The sequence below is a fragment of the Piliocolobus tephrosceles genome, unplaced genomic scaffold (genome assembly GCF_002776525.5).
Source record: "Piliocolobus tephrosceles isolate RC106 unplaced genomic scaffold, ASM277652v3 unscaffolded_109, whole genome shotgun sequence".
Taxonomy (NCBI): Eukaryota; Metazoa; Chordata; class Mammalia; order Primates; family Cercopithecidae; genus Piliocolobus; species Piliocolobus tephrosceles.
In genome coordinates this window covers 843,888-867,312 of record NW_022291976.1, presented here as the reverse complement: position 1 = coordinate 867,312, position 23,425 = coordinate 843,888, and the positions used below count along the sequence as shown (strand labels likewise).

Genomic DNA, 23,425 nt, shown 5'->3' with positions numbered 1-23,425 from the left:
TTTTTTTTTTTTTTTTTTTGAGACGGAGTCTTGCTCTATTGCCCGGGCTGGAGTGCAGTGGCCGGATCTCAGCTCACTGCAAGCTCCACCTCCCGGGTTTACGCCATTCTCCCGCCTCAGCCTCCGGAGTAGCTGGGACTACAGGCGCCCGCCACCTCGCCCGGCTAGTTTTTTTGTATTTTTAGTAGAGACGGGGTTTCACCGTGTTAGCCAGGATGGTCTCGATCTCCTGACCTCGTGATCCGCCCGTCTCGGCCTCCCAAAGTGCTGGGATTACAGGCTTGAGCCACCGCGCCCGGCTTGTTTTCTGTCTTTTTACAGTGCTATTACTTCATTCCGGAACTTCCTTTACCCAGCTTGTGTCTACTTTCCCTCATCTGTCCCCTCCCCACCCAGAAAGTACACACAAACCTATTATGCAGCTGTGCCCGTGGGCTGGTGGGGGAGTGGAGGTGGACCAGCAACACAGCCTGCAGCAGGTGGAAGGTGGCGGTTCCTGCGCATACTCGGTACACAGCCCCAGAGCCACTGAGCACTGGACAGTCAGAGAGGCCAAACAGGTGGGCACACAACCCCGAGGGCATCTGGATCTGGGAGTGTGTGTGTGAGAAATGGCAGGACAAGTCATAATGCATGGAAAGGTACCTACTTGTCACGGGTATGACCACTCATTTGTCTCCTGCCCCCAACTGAAATCTATCTTAGGGTTTTTCCTTTTATCTCTTCCCACCTGACAACCCCACCCCCTCTCACTTACCCTGTGTGTCTTGCCCCACACCCTTTCCACTACTGTCCTTGACAGCAGGAGGCAGCAGATTGCTGAGGCCCCCACATGGAGGAGGATGTAGAACAGGCGGCTGCAAGTGGATGCGGTGAGAGAGGGCCACCTAGAGTGGCAGCAGCTGGCACTAGGAGCAGGCCCACACCAGCACACCTGGGGGTAGAGCAGATGCAAGGCAGCGAGGTGGAGACTTGCTGAGGAAAGGCATACGTTAATGTATGTGTGAGGTTAACCCAGGAGGCTGAATTCCAAAATTTCCCCTTCCCCTTTCTTCCTTTTACTCAGGTTCTGTTTCAAGCTGATTCCAGTCATTTGGGATTGCCTTCCACTGACAACTTAGTAGGGCTTTCATTATAAGCAGGCTTGAGATATCTGACCTTTCTCTAGACCTAAACACCTGGGGCTGGGAACATGGCGGGAGACATTTACAGATTACCGGGGGCAAAGTACCAGAATGACATTAGAGTAGAAAAGAGGCCTGTCGTTTTTACTGGCTTCTGCATGTTTTCCTCCCCAGCTTCGGCCACTCTACCCTGCGCACCCTCTCACCTGACAGAAGGGGCTTTTCACTAGGACACTGCTGCCTCCGCTGCGCTGCTGTGCCAGGCCCAGGGAGGTGCTGGGGCTGGGGCCGGCCTTGGCACCCACCATCCTCGTCCCAGGGATTAGGCTTAGGTCCACCAGATGGAAGGCAGATGAGAGCAGCAGCTGCTTCTGTCCTCAGCCCATTGGACTGCCACTGGGCTGAGCACCGGGTCCCGGACAGAATGCGGACGTCTGGAAGAGAACACTGACCTCCAGGATGTGGTAAATGCAAACGCCCTGTGAAGGAGCTTTGTCCTCAGGGCCTCAACACTGCGGCCACTCAGGCTGTTCTCTCCAGATTATGGGGCAGTTTGTCTATCTGGCCCCCTGTGGATTAGCATTCTTAATTGGTTTAGGATTAGACGTCATCCATTCAGGTTGAACGGAGTTCCCTGAGGTGGGTGCCTGTCTATGTGTTGAGGGAACTATTCCTAGTTTATGAGGTGGTAAGGATGTCGGTGGGGTGGGCTGGAGCGGTGACGGGTTAGGTCTGAGAGAAAGCCCTTGCACAAAACACTGTACAAACCCGAAAGGAAGTCTGAGAGACGAACCACCTTCCACGCTGAAGCTTCTAGAACTGGAGCAGAAAGAAGGTGTGGCCCAGGGCCAGCTCCGCCTCCTCCCCGGGAGGAAGCTGTGTGTCAGTTGCCGGAAGTCGCCGTGAGGTGGGGCTTATGCGGCGGCGCGGTGAAATAGATATGGCGACTGAGGGAGATGTGGAGCTGGAGTTAGAGACTGAGACCAGTGGACCAGAGCGGCCTCCCGAGAAGCCACGGAAGCACGACAGCGGTGCGGCGGACTTGGAGCGGGTCACCGACTATGCGGAGGAGAAGGAGATCCAGAGTTCCAATCTGGAGACGGTAAGGTTGGCCAAGAGCATGTCGGGGCGGGCTGAGAGCAGAGGGGGGCTCTGAGGCTGTAGCTGGAAGCCAGCGCTCCAAGACGGGGTTCTGATCCCGATGGCAGGAGGAGGCAGTAGGGTAGAGCCGAGGGAAACAAGGGTCACCGGAGCCCGCCGCTTGCCTAAAGGAGCTTGATAGGGGGTTTAAGGGGACCTCAGGTGCATAGAATGGAATTAAACATGGTCCTTGCTACCTGGTAACACTTGTCATCGTGAATCCATACATGAACCCCTTGTTTTATTGGCCTTGTAGATTATTAGGAATTGTGGGTAGCGGTGCAGTAACTAGACCTGCCTTTGCCATAGGCCATGTCCGTGATTGGAGACAGAAGGTCCCGGGAGCAGAAAGCCAAACAGGAGCGGTAAGTCTTCAGGGGCAGCCAACTTTAACAGTTCTTGCCTCCCCGCTCCCCAGACAAAAATAGAAACCATTATTAAGCCTTTATACCGCTCTTCAACTTTATCAGCAATTCCTGCAGATCTAGGCGCCACAACTTTGTTAGCAGAAAGCCTCCTGGCAACTCCTGCTGCCAAGACTCCAGGGGAAAGGAGTATTAGTGGGAGTTTTTATTTTTTTCTGAGACGGAGTTTCGCTCTTGTTGCCCAGGCTGGAGTGCAATGGCACGATCTCAGCTCACCACAACCTCCGCCTCCCAGGTTCCAGCGATTCTCCTACCTCAGCGTCCCTAGTAGCTGGGATTACAGGCATGTGCCACCACGCCCGGCTAATTTTGTATTTTTAGTAGAGACGGGATTCCCGGCTAATTTTGTATTTTTAGTAGAGACGAGATTTCTCTTTGTTGGTCAGGCAGGTCTCAAACTCCCGACCTCAGGTAATCCGCCCGCCTCCGCCTCCCACAGTGATGGGATTATAGGCGAGCCTCCGCGCCCGGCCCTGGAGTTTTTACCTTCAGTCAAGAGCTTATCAAGATTTTTTTACAGGGCACATCTGGGAATGACCCTTCCTGGGAGTTTATGGTGTTGGTTGAGAATGAGGCCTAATATATTTAAACATTTGCAGGGAGAAAGAACTGGCAAAAGTCACTATCAAGAAGGAAGATCTGGAGCTGATAGTGAGTAGTAGTGCCTAACTACTGTATGGGGAGGGGAGGCTATTCTGCTTAATTTGGGTTGTTTCCTGAAACAAGCGGAGTCAGAATATTTGGTTGCACATTAATGCCTGGGAATCTATGTAACATGGTTTTTTTTCTGCAGATGACCGAGATGGAGATATCTCGAGCAGCAGCAGAACGCAGCTTGCGGGAACACATGGGCAACGTGGTAGAGGCGCTTATTGCCCTAACCAACTGATGCGTGCTTCCACAAATAAACCTACTGGATTAATTTATGGCAATAAAAATTTTTTTGTCTTTTTCAGTTTAATCATCTTGGGTCAAGTGGAGTATATACTATATATATTCTATTTTGTGGGGAATTTATATGTTGGAGAATAACTGAATTTGAGTGACTCATTAAAATCTAGCACACCTGTATGAAAAATTAGTGTAGAAGAATACCTCATGTGCAGATGCTAGGGAGCAGGACAGTCTCATTCATCTGACTAGCTCTCAACAGTAAATAAGGTACATCTGGAGTCTCAGCAGAGTTACTGTACTCAAATGGCATGTGTCTCCAAGACAGCTTATGAATATCTAAAAGGCCAGCTACCTGCCTAGGAGCCACTATATGTATAGATAGATGTAAGTTATGAACCCAGTTCATAGGCCACCTTGAGTTAGAATTTGGTACCTACAACATGCTTGATTTCGAGTGATTAAAAAAAAAAAAGAATTTGGCTGGACACCGTGGCTGACGTCTCTAATCCCAGCACTTTTGGAGGCCGAGGCAGGCAGATCGCGAGCTCAGGAGTTCGACCAGCCTGGCCAACACGTGAAACCCCATCTCTACTAAAAAGAGAAAAATTAGCCAGGCATGGTGGCGGGCACCTGTAATCCCAGCTACTCGGGAGGCTAAGGCAGAAGAATTGCTTGAAACTGGAAAGCAGAGGTTCCAGTGAGCTGAGATCACGCCACTATACTCCAGCCTGGGTGAAAGAGTGAAACTCCATCTCAAAAAAAAAAAGGCCGGGCGCGGTGGCTCACACCTGTAATCCTAGCACTTTGGGAGGCTAAGGTGGATCATGAGGTCAGGAGTTCAAGAAAAGTCTGGCCAACATGGTGAAACCGTGTCTCTACTAAAAATACAAAAAAAAAATTAGCCAGGTGTGGTAGCGCATGCCTGTAGTCCCAGCTACTCAGGAAGCTGAGGCAGAAGAATCACTTGAACCAGGGAGGTGGAGGTTGCAGTGAGTTGAGATTGTGCCACTGTACTCCAGCCTGGGTGATGGAATGAGGCTCTGTGTCAAAAACCAGAACCAAACAAAAAAAGAATTTAGGGGCCAGGCATGGTGGCTCACGCCTGTAATCCCAACACCTTGGAAAGCTGGGGCAAGAGGATCATTTGAGACCAGCTTGGGCAACACGGTGAGACTTCGTCTCTACTGGCCTCCCCTCCCCACCCAACCCTCCCAGCCAAAAAAAAAGAATTTAGATGCCTGAGGGTTAGAACATGGTAAGACTAGAAGATACCAAAGGTTGGGCCAGGTGTGGTGACTCATGCCTATAACCCCAGCACTTTGGGGAGGTTGAGCTGGGAGGACTGCATGAAGTCAGGATTTGCAGAACAGCCTGGGCAACATAGCATACATAACCTTGTCTCTACTAAAGTTAAAAAAAAGCCAGGCATAGTGGCATGTGCCCACCTATGGTCCCAGCTCCTCTGGAGGCTGAGATGGATTTGCTTGAGCCTGGGAGGTTGAGGCTGCAGTGAGCTGAGATTGTGCTACTGCACTCCAGCCTGGGTGACAGAGCAAGACTGCCTCAAAACAAAAATTGATTGTATTCAAATTCTGAGCCATAATACATTCTACCTACCATTTCCTAGCCTAGAGAGGAGGTAATTTTACTTTAAATGTTAATCAGGGCCAGGCGTGGTGGCTCACGCCTGTAATCCCAGCATTCTGGGAGGCTGAGGCAGGTGGATCACCTGAGGTTAGGAGTTTGAGACCAGCCTGGCCAAAATGGTGAAACTCCAGCTCTACTAAAAATACAAAAAACATTAGCCGGGCATGGTGGTGGTGGTGGTGGTGGATGTCTGTAATTCCAGCTACTCGGGAGGCTGAGGCAGGAGAATCTCTTGAACCCAGGAGGTGGAGGTTGCAGTGAGCTGAGATTGCGCCACTACACTCCAGACTGGGCAACAAGAGTGAAAATCCATCTCAAGAAAAAAAAAAAGTTAATCAGCTTGGACCAAGTCACACTTGTTGAACTAGTTTCCTCAACTATAAAACTGTAACGGCCCTGGCCAGGCACGGTAGCTCCCGCCTGTAATCCCAGCACTTTGGGAGGCTGAGGTGGGCGGATCATGAGGTCAGGAGATCGAGACCATCCTGGCTAACACAGTGAAACTCTGTCTCTACTAAAAATACAAAAATTAGCTGGGCGTGGTGGTGGGCGCCTGTAGTCTCAGCTACTCAGGAGGCTGAGGTACTTCAGCCTGGGTGAGAGCTGTCTCTTAAAAAAAAAAAAAACAAAAAACTATAACGGCCCCGAGTCTGTTGTATGGACACTCAAATGGCAGTTACAGACATTTCTCCAAAAGAATTTCAAGGCCTTACCCTCATTCTGACTCTAGGATAATTCTTAGATTGTATCCCACACAAGAGTGACTTGTACCTATGTTCATCTTCATGTATTTACCACCTCATAGTAATTATTTCCATTCATTTTTATCATACGACACTAAACTATTTGATTCCTCCAGTGGGACATTTAAAGGATGTGAAAGGCCTTGGTCTTCTCAAACACATCTGTATTTGCTCATGGAATAAATCCAGATGTGACCTAAAGCCCGGCTGGTACCTGAGCTTGTTTCTGACATCAAAGGGAATTATCAAATGTGAAACACCTTCTGCCTGACAATTCTGTTATCTTTTACTTCAATAAGCAATTAATACTTGTCAGCCTGGACAATTTATTTCCAGTATCATGCTAAAAATCTCCTTGTTGTGTGATTCTTTTATTTCTTGACATGCACACATACATTGATAAAAAAGTATGTACACCTAGAAAAATGGACTCCAAGCAAAAATGGAAAACATGTTTCCATAAGCTTAGATTTTCTGGTATATTACTCCTAAACCTAAGGTAGAAGTAATGCATTGTTCACTTACATGCCCACTTTTCTAACCCAAGCTAAGGGCTGGAAAAAAACTCAGAACAGTCCCAAGTAAATATGGGAAACCATAGCAGTGATAATACCTAAGATTTCTCAGAAATAGTCTTAAGTGGGAAGCCTCTAATCCTACCTGGACAGTGCTTTCCTGTGGGTTTCTCAGCATGAGTCCAAACCTCACAAAGCACCTTCAAAGTCTGGGCTACCCAGTATCACAAGTACAGCAGTAGGTCCAATAGCTGGATACAGGGGCCAAGGAAATAATGAAAAAAACAAATCAGGGACCAGATGCTGAGACTTCCCCTTGTGTTCCACAGTTGGAAGAACATGCAGCTGGACCCTAGGTAGTTTTCCGCTTCTTGGCAGATGGTCGCTCAAATACATCTCGTACCCCAGCTGCCTTTTGTTTGAAGAACTTTGTGTTCTGGGCACTCTCTTGGCCCCAGGCTGAGTCAAAGGAGGTGGTATCTTGATCCACAAGGTGAGTGTATTTGGTGCGACCTGAACGTCCAAAGTTCTTGACCTGAGGGAAGGACGGATCATGAGTTACACCACCAAACCAACCATGCCTTCTCTCTCTGTCATGTTATTAAAGATCCCCATACCTGCATGACTTTAGGAAGAATAGTTTTATTGAAATGATCCTCCAGGGTAGGAGCGCTGAAATCTCTCTTGTATACTTCTTCATCCTCATCCTGTATAAAAAAAATCTTATCAATCTTGTGGCTTTATTTCCTATATATTCAAACCACAAATTTATTCAACTCTACAATGAGGGATACAAAGAAAGCAGAGGGTATTGAGCCTTTCTTCAAGAGCTTACGTCTAACTGAAGAGATGATATTGTTTTTTTTTTTTTTTTTCTGAGACAGATTCTCGGCCTGTTGCCCAGGCTGGAGTGCACTGGCGCAATCTTGGCTTACTGCAACCTCCGCCTCCCAGGTTCAAGCAATTCTCCTGCCTTGGCCTCCTGAGTAGTTGAGACTACAGGTCCATGCCACCACACCCAGCTAATTTTTTGTATTTTTAGTAGAGACGGGGTTTCACTGTGTTAGCCCAGATGGTCTCGATATCCTGACTTTGTGATCTGCCCGACTTAGCCTCTCAAAGTGCTGGGATTACAGGCATGAGCCACCACGCCCAGCCAAGATGATATTCTTTTTCCTTTGTTGTATTGTCTTTCTCCTTTTTTTTTTTTTTTTTTTTTCCTGAGGCAGGGTCTCATTCTGATGTCCAGGCTAGAGTGCAGTGGTGTCATCACTGCTCACTGCAGCCTTATGCAACTATGCCTAATTTTCTCCTTGAGTGTAGATGTGTCTTGAGGGTTGGCTTATTCTCCCTGCACTCAGTGTGTTAGTTTACTCATGTGACTTCAACTCTGCACAGGCCTCTTAAATCTCCAATCCTGGATTTTCTACTGGCTTTCATATATCATAAGTTGGAATTTTATTAAAACTTGAAACTCATGTCTAAAGTGAAAACCATTTATTAATACCTAACCTTTCCATATCAACCTCCTCTCTTTAACTTTTCTGTTAGTAGGACCAGCATACTCTTCGATTACCTAGATTCAAAACTGAGTAAGTGTGCATTCCATCAGTTGCCACATCTTACAGACTCTTATCACCTGGGTTATTAGTTTTCCCTACTATCAGTCTTACATACTGTCATTGCACTGATGTTTCTAAACTGTAACTCATTATAATCTTTGCCTGGCCCAAAAAACTTCAGTGGTTCTCTATTAAATGAATGCAACTCCTAGGCTGGGCGCAGTGGCTCACGCCTGTAATCCCAGCGCTTTGGGAGGCCAAGGCGGGTGGATCATGAGGTCACGAGTTCAGGACCAGCCTTACCAACATGGTGAAACTCTGTCTCTACTAAAAATACAAAAAAAAATTAGACCTGGTGGCGCGCACCTGTAATCCCAGCTACACAGGAGGCTGAGGCAGGAGAATCGCTTGAACCCAGGAGGTGGAGGTTGCAGTGAGCTGACATTGTACCACTGCACTCCAGCCTGGGCGACAGAGTGAGATTTCATCTCAAAAATAAATAAATAAATGAATACAACTCCTCTGTGTAGTAATCAAGGCCAAATATTATACAGCCTTAATCCACCTTTTCAGTTCTCTTTGCCACTTCCCTTCATAGCTGAGGCTTTCTGCCTCCACTCCTGCTGGTCTCCACCTGGAATGTCTTCCCAGCACTGAATGTCAAAAAGTCTATACATCTTGGCTGGGCACAGTAGCTTATGCCTGTAATCCCAGCACTTTGGGACACTGAGGTGGGCAGATCACCTAAGGTCAGGAGTTCAAGACCAGCCTGGCCAACATGGAGAAACCCCGTCTCTACTAAAAATACAAAAACTAGCAGGACGTGGTGGTACACGCCTGTATTCCCAGCTACTTGGGGCACTGAGGCAGGAGAATTGCTTGAACCCGGGAGGCGGAGGTTGCAGTGAGCTGAAATCACGCCACTGCACTCAAGCCTAGGTGACAAAAAAAAAACAAAAAAAAACTATACATCTTAAATGCTTAAATGTTACAACCTTTATGTCAACCCTTTCAATCTTCTACCAAATATAATCTCTCTCTCATCAGAACTCCTACAGTACTTTACTCTTACTTATGTTACAGTGATTATGTATTCTCGCTAATAGTGCTAAACAGTTACCTTTGCATAGTATATGCACTAAAGGTTACTTACTCAATGAAATAAACAACATTAGTAAGGCTGGATCCAGTTGTTCTTGCCTGTAATCCCAGCACTTTGGGAGGCCAAGGTGGGAGGATAGTTTGAGCCCAGGAGTTTGAAACCAGCCTGAGCTACATAGCAAAACCCCATCTCTACAAAATAAAAAAAAAAAATTAGGTGTGGTGGCACAAACCTGTAGTCCCAACTACTCAGGAGGCTGAGGCAGGAGGATTGCTTGAGCCCAGGAGAATGAGGCAGTAGTGAGCCATGACTGCACCACTGCACTCTAGCCTGAGTGATAGTAATATTACAGTGCTGTGATACAGATTTATAAACGCATATGCTGAAGGAATTAAAAACACCACTGTCTTGTTTAAGAAAGACTTTTAAAAAAAATTTCTTTTGAGACAAAGTCTTGGTCGGCCACCCAGGCTGCAGTGCAGTGGCACGATCACAGATGACTGCAGCCTCAACCTCCCGGGCTGAAGCAATCCTTCCACCTCAGCCCCTTGATAGGTGGCACTACAGGCATGCACCACCATGCCTGGCTAATTTTTGTATTTTTTGTAGAGATGGGGTTTTGCCACATTGCCCAGGCTGAACTCCTGGGCTCAAGTGATCTGCCGGCCTTGGCCTCCCAAAATGTTAAGATTACAGGCATTAGCCAATGTACCTGGCCCACCAAAGGACTTTCACATACACTTTTCTCATGTATCTTAACTAGCAATGAACTGCTTCTCTAAGAAGCTTGATTATTAAAGCTGCGAATTGCTTAAGCAAAGAAACTTTATGACCGAAGCAGTACAAGAAGTAATTCATAATCTCCACTGAATAGAAAGCCACATCTGCTGGAAAACTACGTAAGCAGACAGTTCCTGCTAATCAGAAAGACCTGAAACTGATTTTGGAGGGTGGTAGGGAAGCTACCACTGAAGTTTTAACAGCATCTGCAGTGAAAGGCAGGAATTCAGTTGCAGTGGGGATATTTAGAATTTGCCACACAGCACTTGAAAAAGCTAGTCTAGTTTTTGGTACAAACTGCTTTAACACTAGGAAATAATAAACCATATAGCATTAACAGATTGCTATTTTGATCTTAGTCTTTATATGAAAAAGAAAGATGATGGCCCTCCACCTAATGGTTAGATAATAAACCATTCTTTTGGTTAGTTACTCTTGTGTACTGTCAGTTCAGAATGAAGTGAACTTTCTACCACACAAAAGTGAATTAATGTAAAGCTATTTGCAGAGTTTGGTTTTCACAAAGTGGAGGACCTAATTCATCCCCTATCTATATAGATCACTTCTTTATTTCATTTCCTCAATTTATCTAAGGCTGAGGACAATGGCTCATGCCTATATTCCTAATACTTCGGGAGGCTGAGGTGAAGGATTGCTTGAGGTCAGAAGGTTAAGACTAGCCTGGGCAACATAGTGAGACCTGGTCTCTACGAAAAATTTAAAAAAAATAGCCAAAAAAAAAAAAAAAAAGTGCCAGGCATGGTTGTGCATGCTTATAGTCCCAGCTACTCTGGAGGCTGAAGCAGGTGTATCCCTTGAGCCCAGGAGGTCAAGGTTGCAGTGAACTATAATCGCACTACTGTACCCCAGCCTGGGTGACAGCAAGACTCCGTCTCTCAAAAAAAAAAAAAAAAGGCTATTACATCATTTCCTCTTTTTGAGAGTTGGAGCCAGAAGAGAGAACAGTTGATGCTACTTCTATAATCCAATTGCTGATGCTTTTCTCTGAGTTTATACTGTTCAGAAGGAAAAAACAAATGAGAAAGCTGACCACTGGCAAGTGGAAATAACATTCCAGAACATTCTTGAAGAGAAAAAATAATTCAGAGTTTCTGAGTTATTCCTACTGCCCAATTTTCTGACTCTCTTTTCACTTCTTACCATGAAGAAGGCACCCCGGTGATAATACTTCTGTAAGAACTTATATTTGCCCTTAACAGCTTTGTTGGTAATGACTTTGCCATTTGCCCGAAGTTCAGCTCTCCTCTCTTCCTCAGTCAGGTTTCGCATGCGTTCAATTTCTGCTTTCTCCTTTTCAAGCCTGTCCAGGGAGCAAAACAATTTAATGGTACTGTTACAGCTTCAGAAAGACCAAATTATTGAAAATAACAGTCCCATGTCATTTCAAGTATTAGTCACCTTCTTTAATTCTAGTCATTGCCTATTAGGAATCAAGATCAAGAGCTCAATAAACAAAAGGGTGAGTTAGTCTTCATTACGTTTGCCAGACTAGGTATTGCCAACTTCCAAAAGTTGATTCTAGCTCTTTTAACATTCAGACATACTATTATTGCTGGGTTTTGCAACATTACAAATTCTCTTTGCCTAAAAGGTCTTCTTAGCATAAAAAAAAAAAAATCAGTGAAAAATCAGCATAAAAAAAAATCAGCATAAAAAAATCAGCATAAAAAAAAAAATCAGTGAAAAAAAAAAATCAGTGAACTGTCCAAGTCTTTACTGGTATTCCTTTATGTAAGTGTATCATAATCATATAGGTGCTTGCATGTCATAAACCAAAGATTACCATCATTAATTAGATTGCAGTAACTTTTTTTTTTCCCCGGTGATGGAGTCTTGCTCTGTTGCCCAGGCTGGAGTACAGTGGCGCCATCTTGGCTCACTGCAAGCTCCGCCTCCCGGGTTCATGCCATTCTCCTGCCTCAGCCTCCCAAGTAGCTGGGACTACAGGCGCCCGCTACCACGCCTGGCTAATCTTTTTGTATTTTTAGTAGAGACGGGGTTTCACTGTGTTCACTAGGATGGTCTCGATCTCCTGACCTCATGATCCGCCCGTCTCGGCCTCCCAAAGTGCTGGGATTACAGCCTTGAGCCACCGCGCCCGGCCAGATTGCAGTAACTTTTCAGCCAGTGTTGGGGAGAGAGGGGGTGATATCCCTTTTCTCCAAAAAAATGCGTATACACACATAATTTTGTGTACAATTTTATTTTATTTTTTATTTTTTTGAGATGGAATCTCATTCTGTTGCCCAGGCTGGAATGCAGTGGCACAATCTCGGCTCACTGCAACCTCTGCCTCCCAGGTTCAGATGATTCTCCTGTTTCAGCCTCCTGAGTAGCTGGGATTTACAGGCGTGTACCACCATGCCCGGCTAATTTTTGTATTTTTAGTACAGACGGGGTTTCACCATATTGGACAGGCTGGTGTCAAACTCCTGACCTTGTGATCTGCCCACCTCGGCCTCCCAAATTGTTGGGATTATAGGCATTAGCCACCATGCCCGGCCTTGTGTACAATTTTAAAGGGCACTTGGACTCCTACTCCTTCAGGTCCAGGATAAAAACCTTAGAAACTACAGGCTGAGGGCCAGGCGTGGTGGCTCATGCCTGTATTCTCAGCACGTTGGGAGGCCGAGGTGGTTGGATCACCTGAGGTCAGGAGTTCAAGGCCAGCCTGGCCAACATGGTGAAACCACGCCTCTACTAAAAATACAAAAATTAGCTGTGTGTGGTGGCATATGCCTGTAGTCCCAGCTACTTAGAAGGCTGAGGCAGAACCGCTTGACCCCCAGGGGGTGGAGGTTGTAGTGAGCCAAGATTGTGCCACTGCACTCCAGCTTGGGCGACAGAGTGAGACTCTGTCTCAAAAAAAAAAAAGAAAAAACAAACTACAGGCTGAGGATGGAGTTATCTCTTTATTGTGTGTAGCTCATATTGAGGCAAGTTTTCTTTTTTCCAGATAAGAGTCTCACTCTGTCACCTAGGCTGGAGTGCAGTGGCGCTATCTCAGCTCACTGCAACCTCTGCCTCCCGGGTTCAAGTGATTCTCTTGCCTCCACCTTCCAAGTAGCTGGGAATAACATGCACACACCACCACACCCAGCTAATTGTTGTATTTTAGTAGAGATAGGTTTTCACCATGTTGGCCAGGCTGGTCTCGAACTCCCAGCCTGAAGTGATTCGCCTGCCTCAGCCTCCCAAAGTGCTGGGATTATGGGTGTGAGCCACCACGCCCAGCCTAGAGTTATCTATTGATGGTTTCCTTTGTAATCTGGGATTACCCTCTTATACCTAATAATTTATAGGAAAGAGTGATGCAGCTCAGAAATGATTCTGCTTGGGCCGGGCATGGTGGCTCACGCCGTAATCCGAGCACTTTGGGAGGCCGAGGCAAGTGGATAACCTGAGGTCACGAGTTCGAGACCAGCCTGACCAACATGGTGAAACCCTGTCTCTACTAAAAATACAAAAATTAGCCAGGTGTGGTGGCACATGCCTGTAATCCCAGCTACTTGGGAGGCTGAGGCAGGAGAATCACTTGAACCCAGGAGGCAGAGGCCACAGTGAGCTGAGATTGTGACACTTCACTCCAGCCTGGGTGAAAAGCAAAACTCCATCTCAAAAAGAAAAAAAAAAGATTCTGCTCTAATGTACTGTAGATTATTTAAGTGCCACAAATTCTTCCCCTCACAGTATGCATGCCCCTTTTCAAAAAGTATGACTTTGCTGCTTCTCCTATCCAGAGGTGGAGTCTGTTTCTCCACCTGCTTAAAGCTAGGTTGGCCTTGTGACTTGCTTTGACCAATATGTGGCAGGATTGATGTACGAGTTCTGGAACCTAAGTATCAGAAGACCTTGCCCTCTTAGAATGGTACCCTGAGACTACTATGTAAGGAAGCCAGTCTAACCCAGTGAAGGATAAGTGAGGCATCCTGATAGCCACCAACTACTACTAGACATGTGAGTGAAGCCCTTTTAAATTTCTAGCCCAGTCAACTGTCTAGCTGGATACAACGACATAAGTGAGCTCAGGTGAAATCAGTAGAGGAACTGTTCAGCCAACCTCCAAAATTGTGAAAAGTAATTGTTTTTTCAAGTCACTCAATTGTGGGTTGGGTTGTACACAGTAAGAGGTAACTGTTAACAGTTACTAATTTTTGTGTCTACTAGGAAACTAAAGGGAGCACTGGCTGGCACTCTATTATGGACACACATCGACAAAGTGTGTTTCTCTTCCCTGATTTCACTGTAACAAGTGAAACTCACATTCCAATTACAGGAAACTCACCCAGCAGCAAGAACTCTGAAGATGGCTAGAATGGAACTCACAGTAGGTAATGAGTCTCAGAGCTATCCTACTAGAAACCTGTTTCATTAGCAGCATTAACTCTAGGCTCGTCTTTTTACTCACGCTTCTCGATCTTCTCTGTCCCTCTTGATTCTTTTTAGCTCCCGAACTTTCCATGCCTCATATTCCTCCTCGTCATTTTCATCATCAGTATTGAGTGCATCCAGTGCAGCCAAGGATCGCTTGTTTTCTTCCAGCTCTTTCTTGGTTTCCTCTTCCACAATCTGGGTAGGGAGAACAATTCGCCTTGGACTTCCTTACTCTCCTCAGACAAACCTGATTACACTACTTTCTTGTACTCAATCCTTGCAACCACTCCCCAGTACCTTGAGTGTGTACTTGCGCCTCTCCTCTGCCAGGCGTTTTGCTTCCTGCTCCAGCTCCTTCTGTTTCAATGCTTCGGCTTCACGTTCTTGAACTGTCACTCGGTCCTTCCTGCATCACAAAGGTCCTGTTAATTGCCTAAAGTCCTTAGAGTGGAGTGCTTTGTTCCCCTAGACCTAGTCCCATCCAAATCAGACAAAACCAAACTCTTTGGCTCTATTATTTTCAAAGAGCAAAAAACGTTGAGTCATCCCAGGTCTTTTTTTCTTTTTTGAGATGGAGTCTCACTCTGTCTCCTGTGCAGTGGTGTGATCTAAGCTCACTGCAATCTCCGCCTCCTGGGTTCAAGCAATTCTCTGCCTCGGCCTCCCGAGTAGCTGGGATTACAGGCGCCTGCCACCACACCTGGTTAATTTCTTTGTATTTTTAGTAGAGATAGGGTTTCACCATCTTGGCCAGGCTGGTCTTGAACTCCTGACCTCGTGATCCACCTGCCTCAGCCTCCCAAAGTGCTGCAATTACAGGCATGAGCCACTGTGCCCAGCCATCATCCCAGGTCTTTGGAGCACTAAAATCATGTTCATCTTTGAGAACTGCCTAGACAGCAAAGAACCTGCTGGCCTGTAAGTAGTAGGATTTCTAGCTATCAAGAAAGGAATAGGAATTTGCTTGTTGAGTTTAATTTTGTGCTTAAAAATATATGGCCTTGGCTGGGCACGGCGGCTCATGCCTGTAATCCCAGCACTTTGGGAGGCTGAGGAGGGCGGATCACCTGAGGTTGGGAGTTCAAGACCAGCCTGACCAACATGGTGAAACCCCCTCTATACTAAAAATACAAAATTAGCCAGTTGTGGTGGTGCATGCCTGTAATCCCAGCTACTAGGGAGGCTGAGGCAGGTGAATCGCTTGAAACCGGGAGTTGGAGGTTGTGGTGAGCAGACATGACGCCACTGCACTCCAGCCTGGGCAACAAGAGCAACACTCCGTCTCAGAAAGAAAAAAAAAAAGGCCTTGGACAGATATATGCTATATAACTGAAAAAAGAGATGTGAAAACAAACTCAGGTTCTCTGCTAACACCAAGATATTCCTCAGCAGCTCGTCTGGCAAGGCTACAGCACTAGCAAAAGCACTTTCACTCGGTGCTTAGATTTCAGAATAGCACAACAGAAAACAGACTTTTGTTTCCACACCTGGAAAGTGGTAATTAAGTGGATTCAGATCTGGCTTGTGAGATACTTACTTTCGAATGAAGACTGGCTTAAGGCGAGGCTCCATCTCATCTTCACTGTCTGTGTACTCTTCATACTCAGACTCTGATTCCGACTCCTCTCCAGAACGCCCCTCGTCTTCCACTTCCATGACTTCCATCTCTTCATTTTTCCTCTCCTGTGCTCGCTGACGCATCATGCCACGCCGCCGCTCTATTTCCTATCAAGTCATATATGTAAGCCAGTCAGTCAAATGGCCTATGGCTTTTTGTTTTAGTCTCATCAAACCCAACAAATTCAAATGTAAAAAAATACAACTTAGTACCATTCTATTTTTAGTCCTATCCCAACAAACAAGGAACATGATCAGAGTCCTGCCAAAAGCAGTGATCTCATGTTTTTAAGGCTTCAACAAATGAGCACTGGCGTCAACTTTTTCTTATATCCAGAAAAAAACTTCCCATGTTCCTTTATCATACCTCATCATCAATTTCCTCCTCCTCTTCTTCACTGCTATCTTCTCGTTCCATGCGCCAAGCATCTCCTTCTACTTCTGAGTCACTCTCTCCTACCACTTCAGGTTCCACTATTTTCCGATGTCGAGCCAATCTGAAAAACAGCATCTCCAAATGTAACACCAATGTCATAAAAATGAAGTAGCATCAACCGCATTTCCACAGCCACACAGTACATTATGTTTGCCTTCATTAATACTGAAGTCTTTTTTTTTGAGGCAGGGTCTTGCTCTGTCACCTAGGCTGCAGTGCAGTGGTGAGACCTTGGCTCACTGCAACCTCTGCCTCCCAGGCTCAAGTGATCCTCCCACCTCAGCCTCCTGAGTAGCTGGGACTATAGGCATGCCAGCACACATGGCTAATTTTTGTATTATTTGTAGAGACAGGGTTTTACCATGTTGCCCAGGCTGGTCTTCAACTCCTGGACTTAGGCAATCTGCCCGCCTCAGCCTCTCAAAGTGCTGGGATTACAGGTGTGAGCCACCATGTCCATCCAATATTAAAGTATTGAGGTGAGGGAAACTGAGGTGCAGATTAAAGAAACTAGACTAGGATGTCAGAGCAAATAGTCAAGTTGGGCCTGAAATACTAAACATATGTTGAGGCATCCTAAGGCACTACAGCAAGCCAGCAAACTCATAGGGATGCATTGGGATTTTTTTTGAGACAGAATCTCACTCTGTTACCCAGGCTGGAGAGCAATGGCGTGATCTCGGCTCACCACAACCTCCCCCGACCAGGTTCAAGCAATTCTCCCTGCCTCAGCCTCCTGAGTAGCTGGGATTACAGGCGTGCACCACCACACCTGGATAATTTTTGTATTTTTACTAGAGAGGGGGTTTCGTCATGTTGGCCAGGCTAGTCTTGAACTCCTGACCTCAGATGATCGCCTGCCTCGGCCTCCCAAAGTGCTGGGATTACAGGCGTGAGCCACCAAGCGTGGCCTGCATTGGGATATTTTCAATAGCTCAAGGTAATTCAGTTTCAACATTAAGTCACACTACATTCCTTTTGAGAATATCGTATCTTCGTGAAATTGGGTTTTGGTGGCTGCTGTGGTAAAAAGTAAGCATAGCGTGAAAATCAATATAAAACAAGACATGAAAAAGTGACAGTGCCAATTCCAAGGTCTGAAAGGCTGTCAGTGTCCAACAGGCACACAAATTCCACTAGTAACTGTGGTTATGTGAGAATGAATAAAAGTGTTTTTTTCCCCATGGGCACTGTAATTTTATTTTTTTCTTTTTCTTTTTTTTTTGAGACGGAGTCTCACTCTGTCACTCAGGCTGGAGTGCAGTGGCGTGATCTTGGCTCACTGCAACCTCCGCCTGCTAAGTTCAAGCAATTCTCTGCCTCAGTCTCCCAAGTAGCTGGGATTACAGGTGCCCACCGCCATGCCTGGCTAATTTTTTTGTATTTTTAGTAGAGATGGGGTTTCACCAAGTTGGCCAGGCTGGTCTTGAACTCCTGACCTTGTGATCCACCTGTCTCGGCCTCCCAAAGTGCTAGGATTACAGGCGTGAGGCACTGCGCCCGGCCATGGGCACTGTAATTTTCAAGTGGCAAAGTTATTAGGACATAAATACTTATTAAGTTACTTGGCTCTAACTACTTACTAACTAAAATAAACAGAACTGTTTTGGCCCAGGAGCTCTGTGAAAAAACCCCTGGGATAATTATGAACGGTGAAAGTTCAGGACCCCTGGTCTGCTCTATTAAGGTAATGTCTTAATCAATACATAACATACAAAATCCCTCACTGGGAGGCTCTCTTTCTACCATGAGACCTTTATGAGGTCTTATCTCCTACTTCAGTGTCATTTCCCCTTATTAGCATTTAGAATAAGCATATGTATAAAATCAATTTACCAAAGTTTATAAAACATCTTTGTGCTAAAAAGACTCCCCTCAACAGCCAACGAATGGTCTGTGTTTTCTATTCCCATAAGGAGTTGAGTAGGTCCTTTAGGCCAGAAGTAACCTGCTGTTTTCTGAAGCTGACACTTTGTAACTTTGGTCATGTAACCTTCTTAGCCCCTTTGTGCTCTTAGTTTCCTCCTTTTGTGAAATGGGGATAACAGCACCTATTTCATAAAGCTATTGTATGGATTACAAGAATTAGCAAATGTAATCTACTTGGCAGTAGTATTCAAGTATTAGCTATTATTATTAAGCTGTAGAGGTTCATGTTCAAGTAAAACACAATCACAGACATTACCTCTCTTCCACATCTTCACTAATACGGTTCTGTAAACGCCGTAGCCGGGGGTCACTAGATGAATCCTCCTCCTGTTCCTCAGGCTCTGCTTCTTGTTCTTTGGCTTTCTTAATGAACTGAAATTCTTCATCCTCCTCATCTGAGGACTCCATAGGAGCATAGTCTGGCCTCTTTCCGGACACATAACGCTTTACCTTCACTTTTTCCATTGAAATCTCACCTGGGTGAGAAAGATAACTTATGTTTCAGTAGCCTGTTTCTCAATGTGCTTTATCCCATCATGGCCTTTGCAAATAGAGCCCTTTATTCATAGTAGACAAGAGTCTAAGCAGAAGAAGAGAGCCACTACCCAACCATCTATTCATCTAATGGTGTTTTCCTACAAAGGCCAAGTCATGAGACTGCCTCCTTGTGAAAGCCAACACCGATGATAATGAGGCTTACCTTGAGTACAATGAAGTGGAGGAAGGTAGGCAGTGAAACAGTAGGAAAAAGTCCCCCACAAAAAGGCAGACTGCATCCATCACAAATTCATGGCATCCCACCTCAACTATACCCTTAAACAAATTACTTGTAACAGTGCCCACCACATAATAAGGATGATTTCTGCAGGAAAATAAAACTAAAATGCTGCTCAGGCACTCTTGTAGTTCCCTCTGGGATTTCCATGGCAGCCTTTATAACATATTGCCACATGACTCAATATTCTAATCTTACCTATTTCTACCTTCTTTTCCTTTACCTTATGTGTTATGAAACCTAAATGAGTAGTTAATCTGTTATAAACACAATTCTTCTTTTCTTTTTTTGAGATGGAGTCTCGCTCTGTCACCCAGGCTGGAGTGCAGTGGTATGATCTCGGCTCACTGCAACCTCTGCCTCCTGGGTTCAAGTAATTCTCCTGCCTCAGCCTCCTGAGTAGCTCGGACTAAGGCGTGTGCTACCACGCCCAGCTAATTATTTGTATTTTTAGTAGAGATGGAGTTTCACCGTGTTAGCCAGGATGGTTTCCATCTCCTGACCTCAAGATCTGCCCACCTCGGCCTCCCAAAGTGCTGGGATTACAGGCCTGAGCCACAGCACCCAGCCTACAAATATAAACAATTCTAGTGAACAAAGAGAGACAGTGAAAACTAACCAACTTATTTTATGAGTATAACCTTGATAACCAAATTGGACAGTTCAAAGGAAAACTTTAGGTGGATTTCACTTACAAACACAAATACAAAAATATTAAATAACAAAGCAAATTTATCCCAGCGATATAAAAACTACCAAAAAAAAAAAAAAAAAAAAAAACCCAAAACAAAAAACCCCTAAGCCAACACAACTTATCAGAATTTAGCCCAAGACTACAAGGATAGTTCAACCTTAGAAAATTAATGAGGGAGCCAGGTGCGGTGGCTCATGCCTGTAATCCCAGCATTTTGGAAGGTTGAGGCAGGAGGACTGCTTAAACCCAGGAGTTCGAGACCAGCCTGGGCAACAAAGTTAGACCTCGTCTCTACTAAAAATAAAAAAATTAGCCGGACATGGTGGTGTATGCCTGTGGTCCCAAGCTACCTGGGAGGCTGAGGTGGGAGACTCACTAGAGCCCAGGAGGTTGAGGCTGTGGCGAGCCGTGACCACAGCAAGGCACTCACTTCAGCCTGAGTGATACAGTAAGACCCTGTGTCAAACACAAAAATATATATAGCTGGGCACAGTGGCTCATGCTTGTAATCCCAGCACTTTGGAAAGCCAAGGTGGGCAGATCAGTTGAGGCTAGGAGTTCGAGACCAGCCTAGCCAACATGGCAAAACCACGTCTCTACTAAAAATACAAAAATTAGCCAGGTGTGGTGGCACACACTTGTTAATCCCAGCTACTCAGGTGGCTGAGGCAGGAGAATCACTTGAACCTGGGAGGTGGAGGCTGCAGTGAGCTGAGATCATGCTGCTGTACTCCAGCCTGGGCAACACAGTAAGACTCTGTCTTTAAAAACAAAAAAAACCCCCAAAATATATATGTAGATACAGACAATGGGAGGGAAGCAATATACTATTTTTACTTTTGTAAATTTCATTTTTATTTGTTATTTTTTAAAAGGTAGAGAAAGGGTCTTGCTATGTTGCCCAGGCTGGCCTTGAACTCCTAGCCTCAAGTGATCCTCCAGCCTCAGTCTCCCAAAGTGCTGGGATTACAGATGTGAGCCATCTCTCCCAGCCTACTATTTTTTAAAGTCACATTAAAAAAAAAAAAAAAAAGATACAGCAGACTGTATACTTAATGATAAAACAATAGAACCATTCTATTTATGTATTTATGTATTTATTTATTTATTGAGATGGAGTCTCGCTCTGTTGCCCAGGCTGCAGTACAGTGGCACCATCTTGGCTCACTGCAACCTCCATCCCCCGGGTTCAAGCAATTCTCCCTGCCTCAGGCTCCTGAGTAGCTGGAATTACAGGCGCCTACCATATGCCTGGCTAATTTGTGTATTTTTTAGTAAAGACAGGGTTTCACCATGTAGGCCAGGCTAGTCTTGAACTCCTGACCTCAGGTGATCCGCCAGCCTCAGCCTCCTAAAGTGCTGGGATTACAGGTGTGAGCCACCACAACTGGCCAGAAGCATTCTCTATAAAAATCAGTGGGCATGCAGCTGGCCGTGGTGGCTCACGCCTGTAATCCCAGCACTTTGGAAGGCCGAGGCAGGCGGATCACAAGGTCAGGAAATTGAGACCATCCTGGCTAACACAGTGAAACCCCATCTCCACTAAAAATACAAAACAATTAGCCGGGCGTGGTGGTAGGCACCTGTAATCCCAGCTACTTGTGAGGCTGAGGCAGGAGAATGGCGCGAACCCGGGACCTGGAGCTTGCAGTGAGCTGAGACAGCACCACTGCACTCCAGCCTGGGCAATAGGGCAAGACTCTGTCTCAAAAACAAAAACAAAAACAAAAAAAACCCAGAAAACAAAAACAAAAACCCAGTGGGCATCCTAATGTTGTCCCTATCACACCTTCTAGTCAACACTGTATTATGGTTCTAATTTGGGCAATAAGGTAAGGTTATAAGGATGTTAAAGGAAGAAACTGTCATAATTTGCAGATTATATGGTTGTCTTTGTAGAAAACACAATATAACAGATAAGCTAAAAGAGTTCAGAAAAAATGCTAGATAAAAAACTTATTTCTAAAAATAAGCATATCTGTACATTAGCTACATATAATCAGAAAGTACAATTTTATTTTTATTTATTTATTTTCTCGAGACAGGGTCTCACTCTGTTGCCTAGGGTGGAGTGCAGTGGCGCAATCATGGCTCACTGCAGCCTCAACCTCCTAGGCTCAAACCGTTCTCCTGCCTCAGCCTCTGAAGTAGCTGGGACTACAGGCGGGCAACACCATGAAGGTCTAATTTTAAAAAATTTTTTGTATAGACAAGGTCTCACTATGTTGCCCAGGCTGGTCTTGAACTCCTGGGCTCAAGCGATCCTCTTGCCTAGGGTCTCCCAAAGTGCTGGCATTACAGGCATGAGCCACCATGCCTGACATATTTTCTACTTTTTGAGAAAGGGTCTCACTCTGTTACCCAGGCTGGTGTGCAGTGGCATGATCACAGCTCACTGCAGTCTCAACCTCCTGGGCTAAAGTGATCCTCCCTCTTCAGCCTCCCAGTATCTGGGACTACAGGCAGGTACTACCCAGGTAATTTTATTTTTTTGTAGAGCATTGTATTTTTTGGGGTCTCGCTATGTTGCCTAGGCTGGAGAGAATACAGTGTTAAAATACCATTAATAGTCACAAGTAATCTATAAGATACTGAGGAATAAATCCAACTAACAATGTACAAGGATTTTAGGAGGAAAAATATATAATTTTATTGAAAGATAAAAAAGATCTAAATAAACGGAGAACTATTTCATGTTCAAGGATGAGAAGATGGCAACTGCACCTGAATTAACCTATAAATGTATAATCTATCATTTTAATGCAATTCCATTAAAAGTTGTCTCCAGGCTTATTCCAAAATCATATGGAAGAATAGGAGGCCCCAAAACACCAAGACAATGCTGAAGAAGAATAAAACTGATGGGGGCTGGGAAGGAGGGGTGGGGCCTAGTTTACCGGATATGTCACTGATCCAGGAAGTACACAGAGATTAATGCAACAGAGTAGAGAGAAGAAAAACAAACTTATATGAGCACTTGAGTATACTATAGGAATGGCATTAAAAATCAGTAGAGAATGGATGGGCTAATTCATCAACTGAGAAGGGACAACTGGCCAACCATATAGTAAAATTAGACCTCTAACTTCCACCACAGACACAAAAATTCCAGATGGATTAAAGACCCAACTATGAAAAACATATCTTAAATATTTACAGTCCCTACTGGACTGTAAGCTTCCTAACTTATAATCTGTCTTGTATAAGTGTGTATTGAATTCAATGTAATATATACAAACAGAAGATAGAAAACCTTTACAATATGAGTACTGTGATCTCAGTGCAGGGAAGGATTATTTTTTAAACGATATACAAAAAAAAAAAAAGCTAAAACAGGGCCGGGCGCGGTGGCTCAAACCTGTAATCCCAGCACTTTGGGAGGCCAAGATGGGTGGATCACGAGGTCAGGAGATCGAGACCATCCTGGCTAATACGTTGAAACCCCGTCTCTACTAAAAAAAAAATACAAAAAACTAGCCGGGCGACGTGGCAGGCGCCTGTAGTCCCAGCTACTCGGGAGGCTGAGGCAGGAGAATGGCGTAAGCCCGGGAGGCGGAGCTTGCAGTGAGCTGAGATCTGGCCACTGCACTCCAGCCTGGGCAACAGAGCCAGACTCCATCTCAAAAAAAAAAAAAAAAAAAAAAAAA

General features: G+C 45.3%; 3 protein-coding genes across 4 annotated transcripts in view; 1 reads left to right on the top strand and 2 right to left on the bottom strand.

The window, feature by feature from the left end:
- Positions 1-1,432, bottom strand: part of LOC111529492 (serine incorporator 4) — a 6,144-nt gene extending 4,712 nt beyond the window's left edge. The window contains exons 1-3 of the mRNA XM_023196385.2: positions 1,331-1,432; positions 758-934; positions 412-590 (exon numbers count right to left, since the gene is read on the bottom strand). Of these exons, the coding sequence (XP_023052153.1) occupies positions 412-590; positions 758-934; positions 1,331-1,432 (458 nt within the window). The remainder of the gene's footprint in view (positions 1-411; positions 591-757; positions 935-1,330) is intronic.
- Positions 321-3,650, top strand: LOC111529490 (huntingtin-interacting protein K). 2 transcript variants are annotated; one of them, XM_023196378.3, is made up of 4 exons: positions 1,958-2,226; positions 2,574-2,629; positions 3,289-3,340; positions 3,483-3,650. In XM_023196378.3, the coding sequence occupies exons 1-4, from the start codon at positions 2,041-2,043 to the stop codon at positions 3,576-3,578; spliced, it is 390 nt and encodes a 129-aa protein (XP_023052146.1). In that variant the 5' UTR covers positions 1,958-2,040; the 3' UTR covers positions 3,579-3,650. The 2 variants fall into 2 exon arrangements, with proteins under 2 accessions (XP_023052147.1, XP_023052146.1); XM_023196379.2 differs by lacking the exons at positions 2,574-2,629; positions 3,483-3,650 and having other exon boundaries at positions 321-2,226; positions 3,289-3,348.
- Positions 3,651-6,282: 2,632 nt separating this feature from the next.
- Positions 6,283-23,425, bottom strand: part of LOC111529494 (microfibrillar-associated protein 1) — a 20,404-nt gene continuing 3,261 nt past the window's right edge. Inside the window, exons 2-9 of the mRNA XM_023196386.2 lie at positions 18,566-18,785; positions 16,312-16,441; positions 15,865-16,052; positions 14,625-14,733; positions 14,362-14,522; positions 11,094-11,253; positions 7,106-7,195; positions 6,283-7,023 (exon numbers count right to left, since the gene is read on the bottom strand). Coding sequence (XP_023052154.1) covers positions 6,841-7,023; positions 7,106-7,195; positions 11,094-11,253; positions 14,362-14,522; positions 14,625-14,733; positions 15,865-16,052; positions 16,312-16,441; positions 18,566-18,785 — 1,241 coding nt within the window. The 3' untranslated portion in view covers positions 6,283-6,840. The remainder of the gene's footprint in view (positions 7,024-7,105; positions 7,196-11,093; positions 11,254-14,361; positions 14,523-14,624; positions 14,734-15,864; positions 16,053-16,311; positions 16,442-18,565; positions 18,786-23,425) is intronic.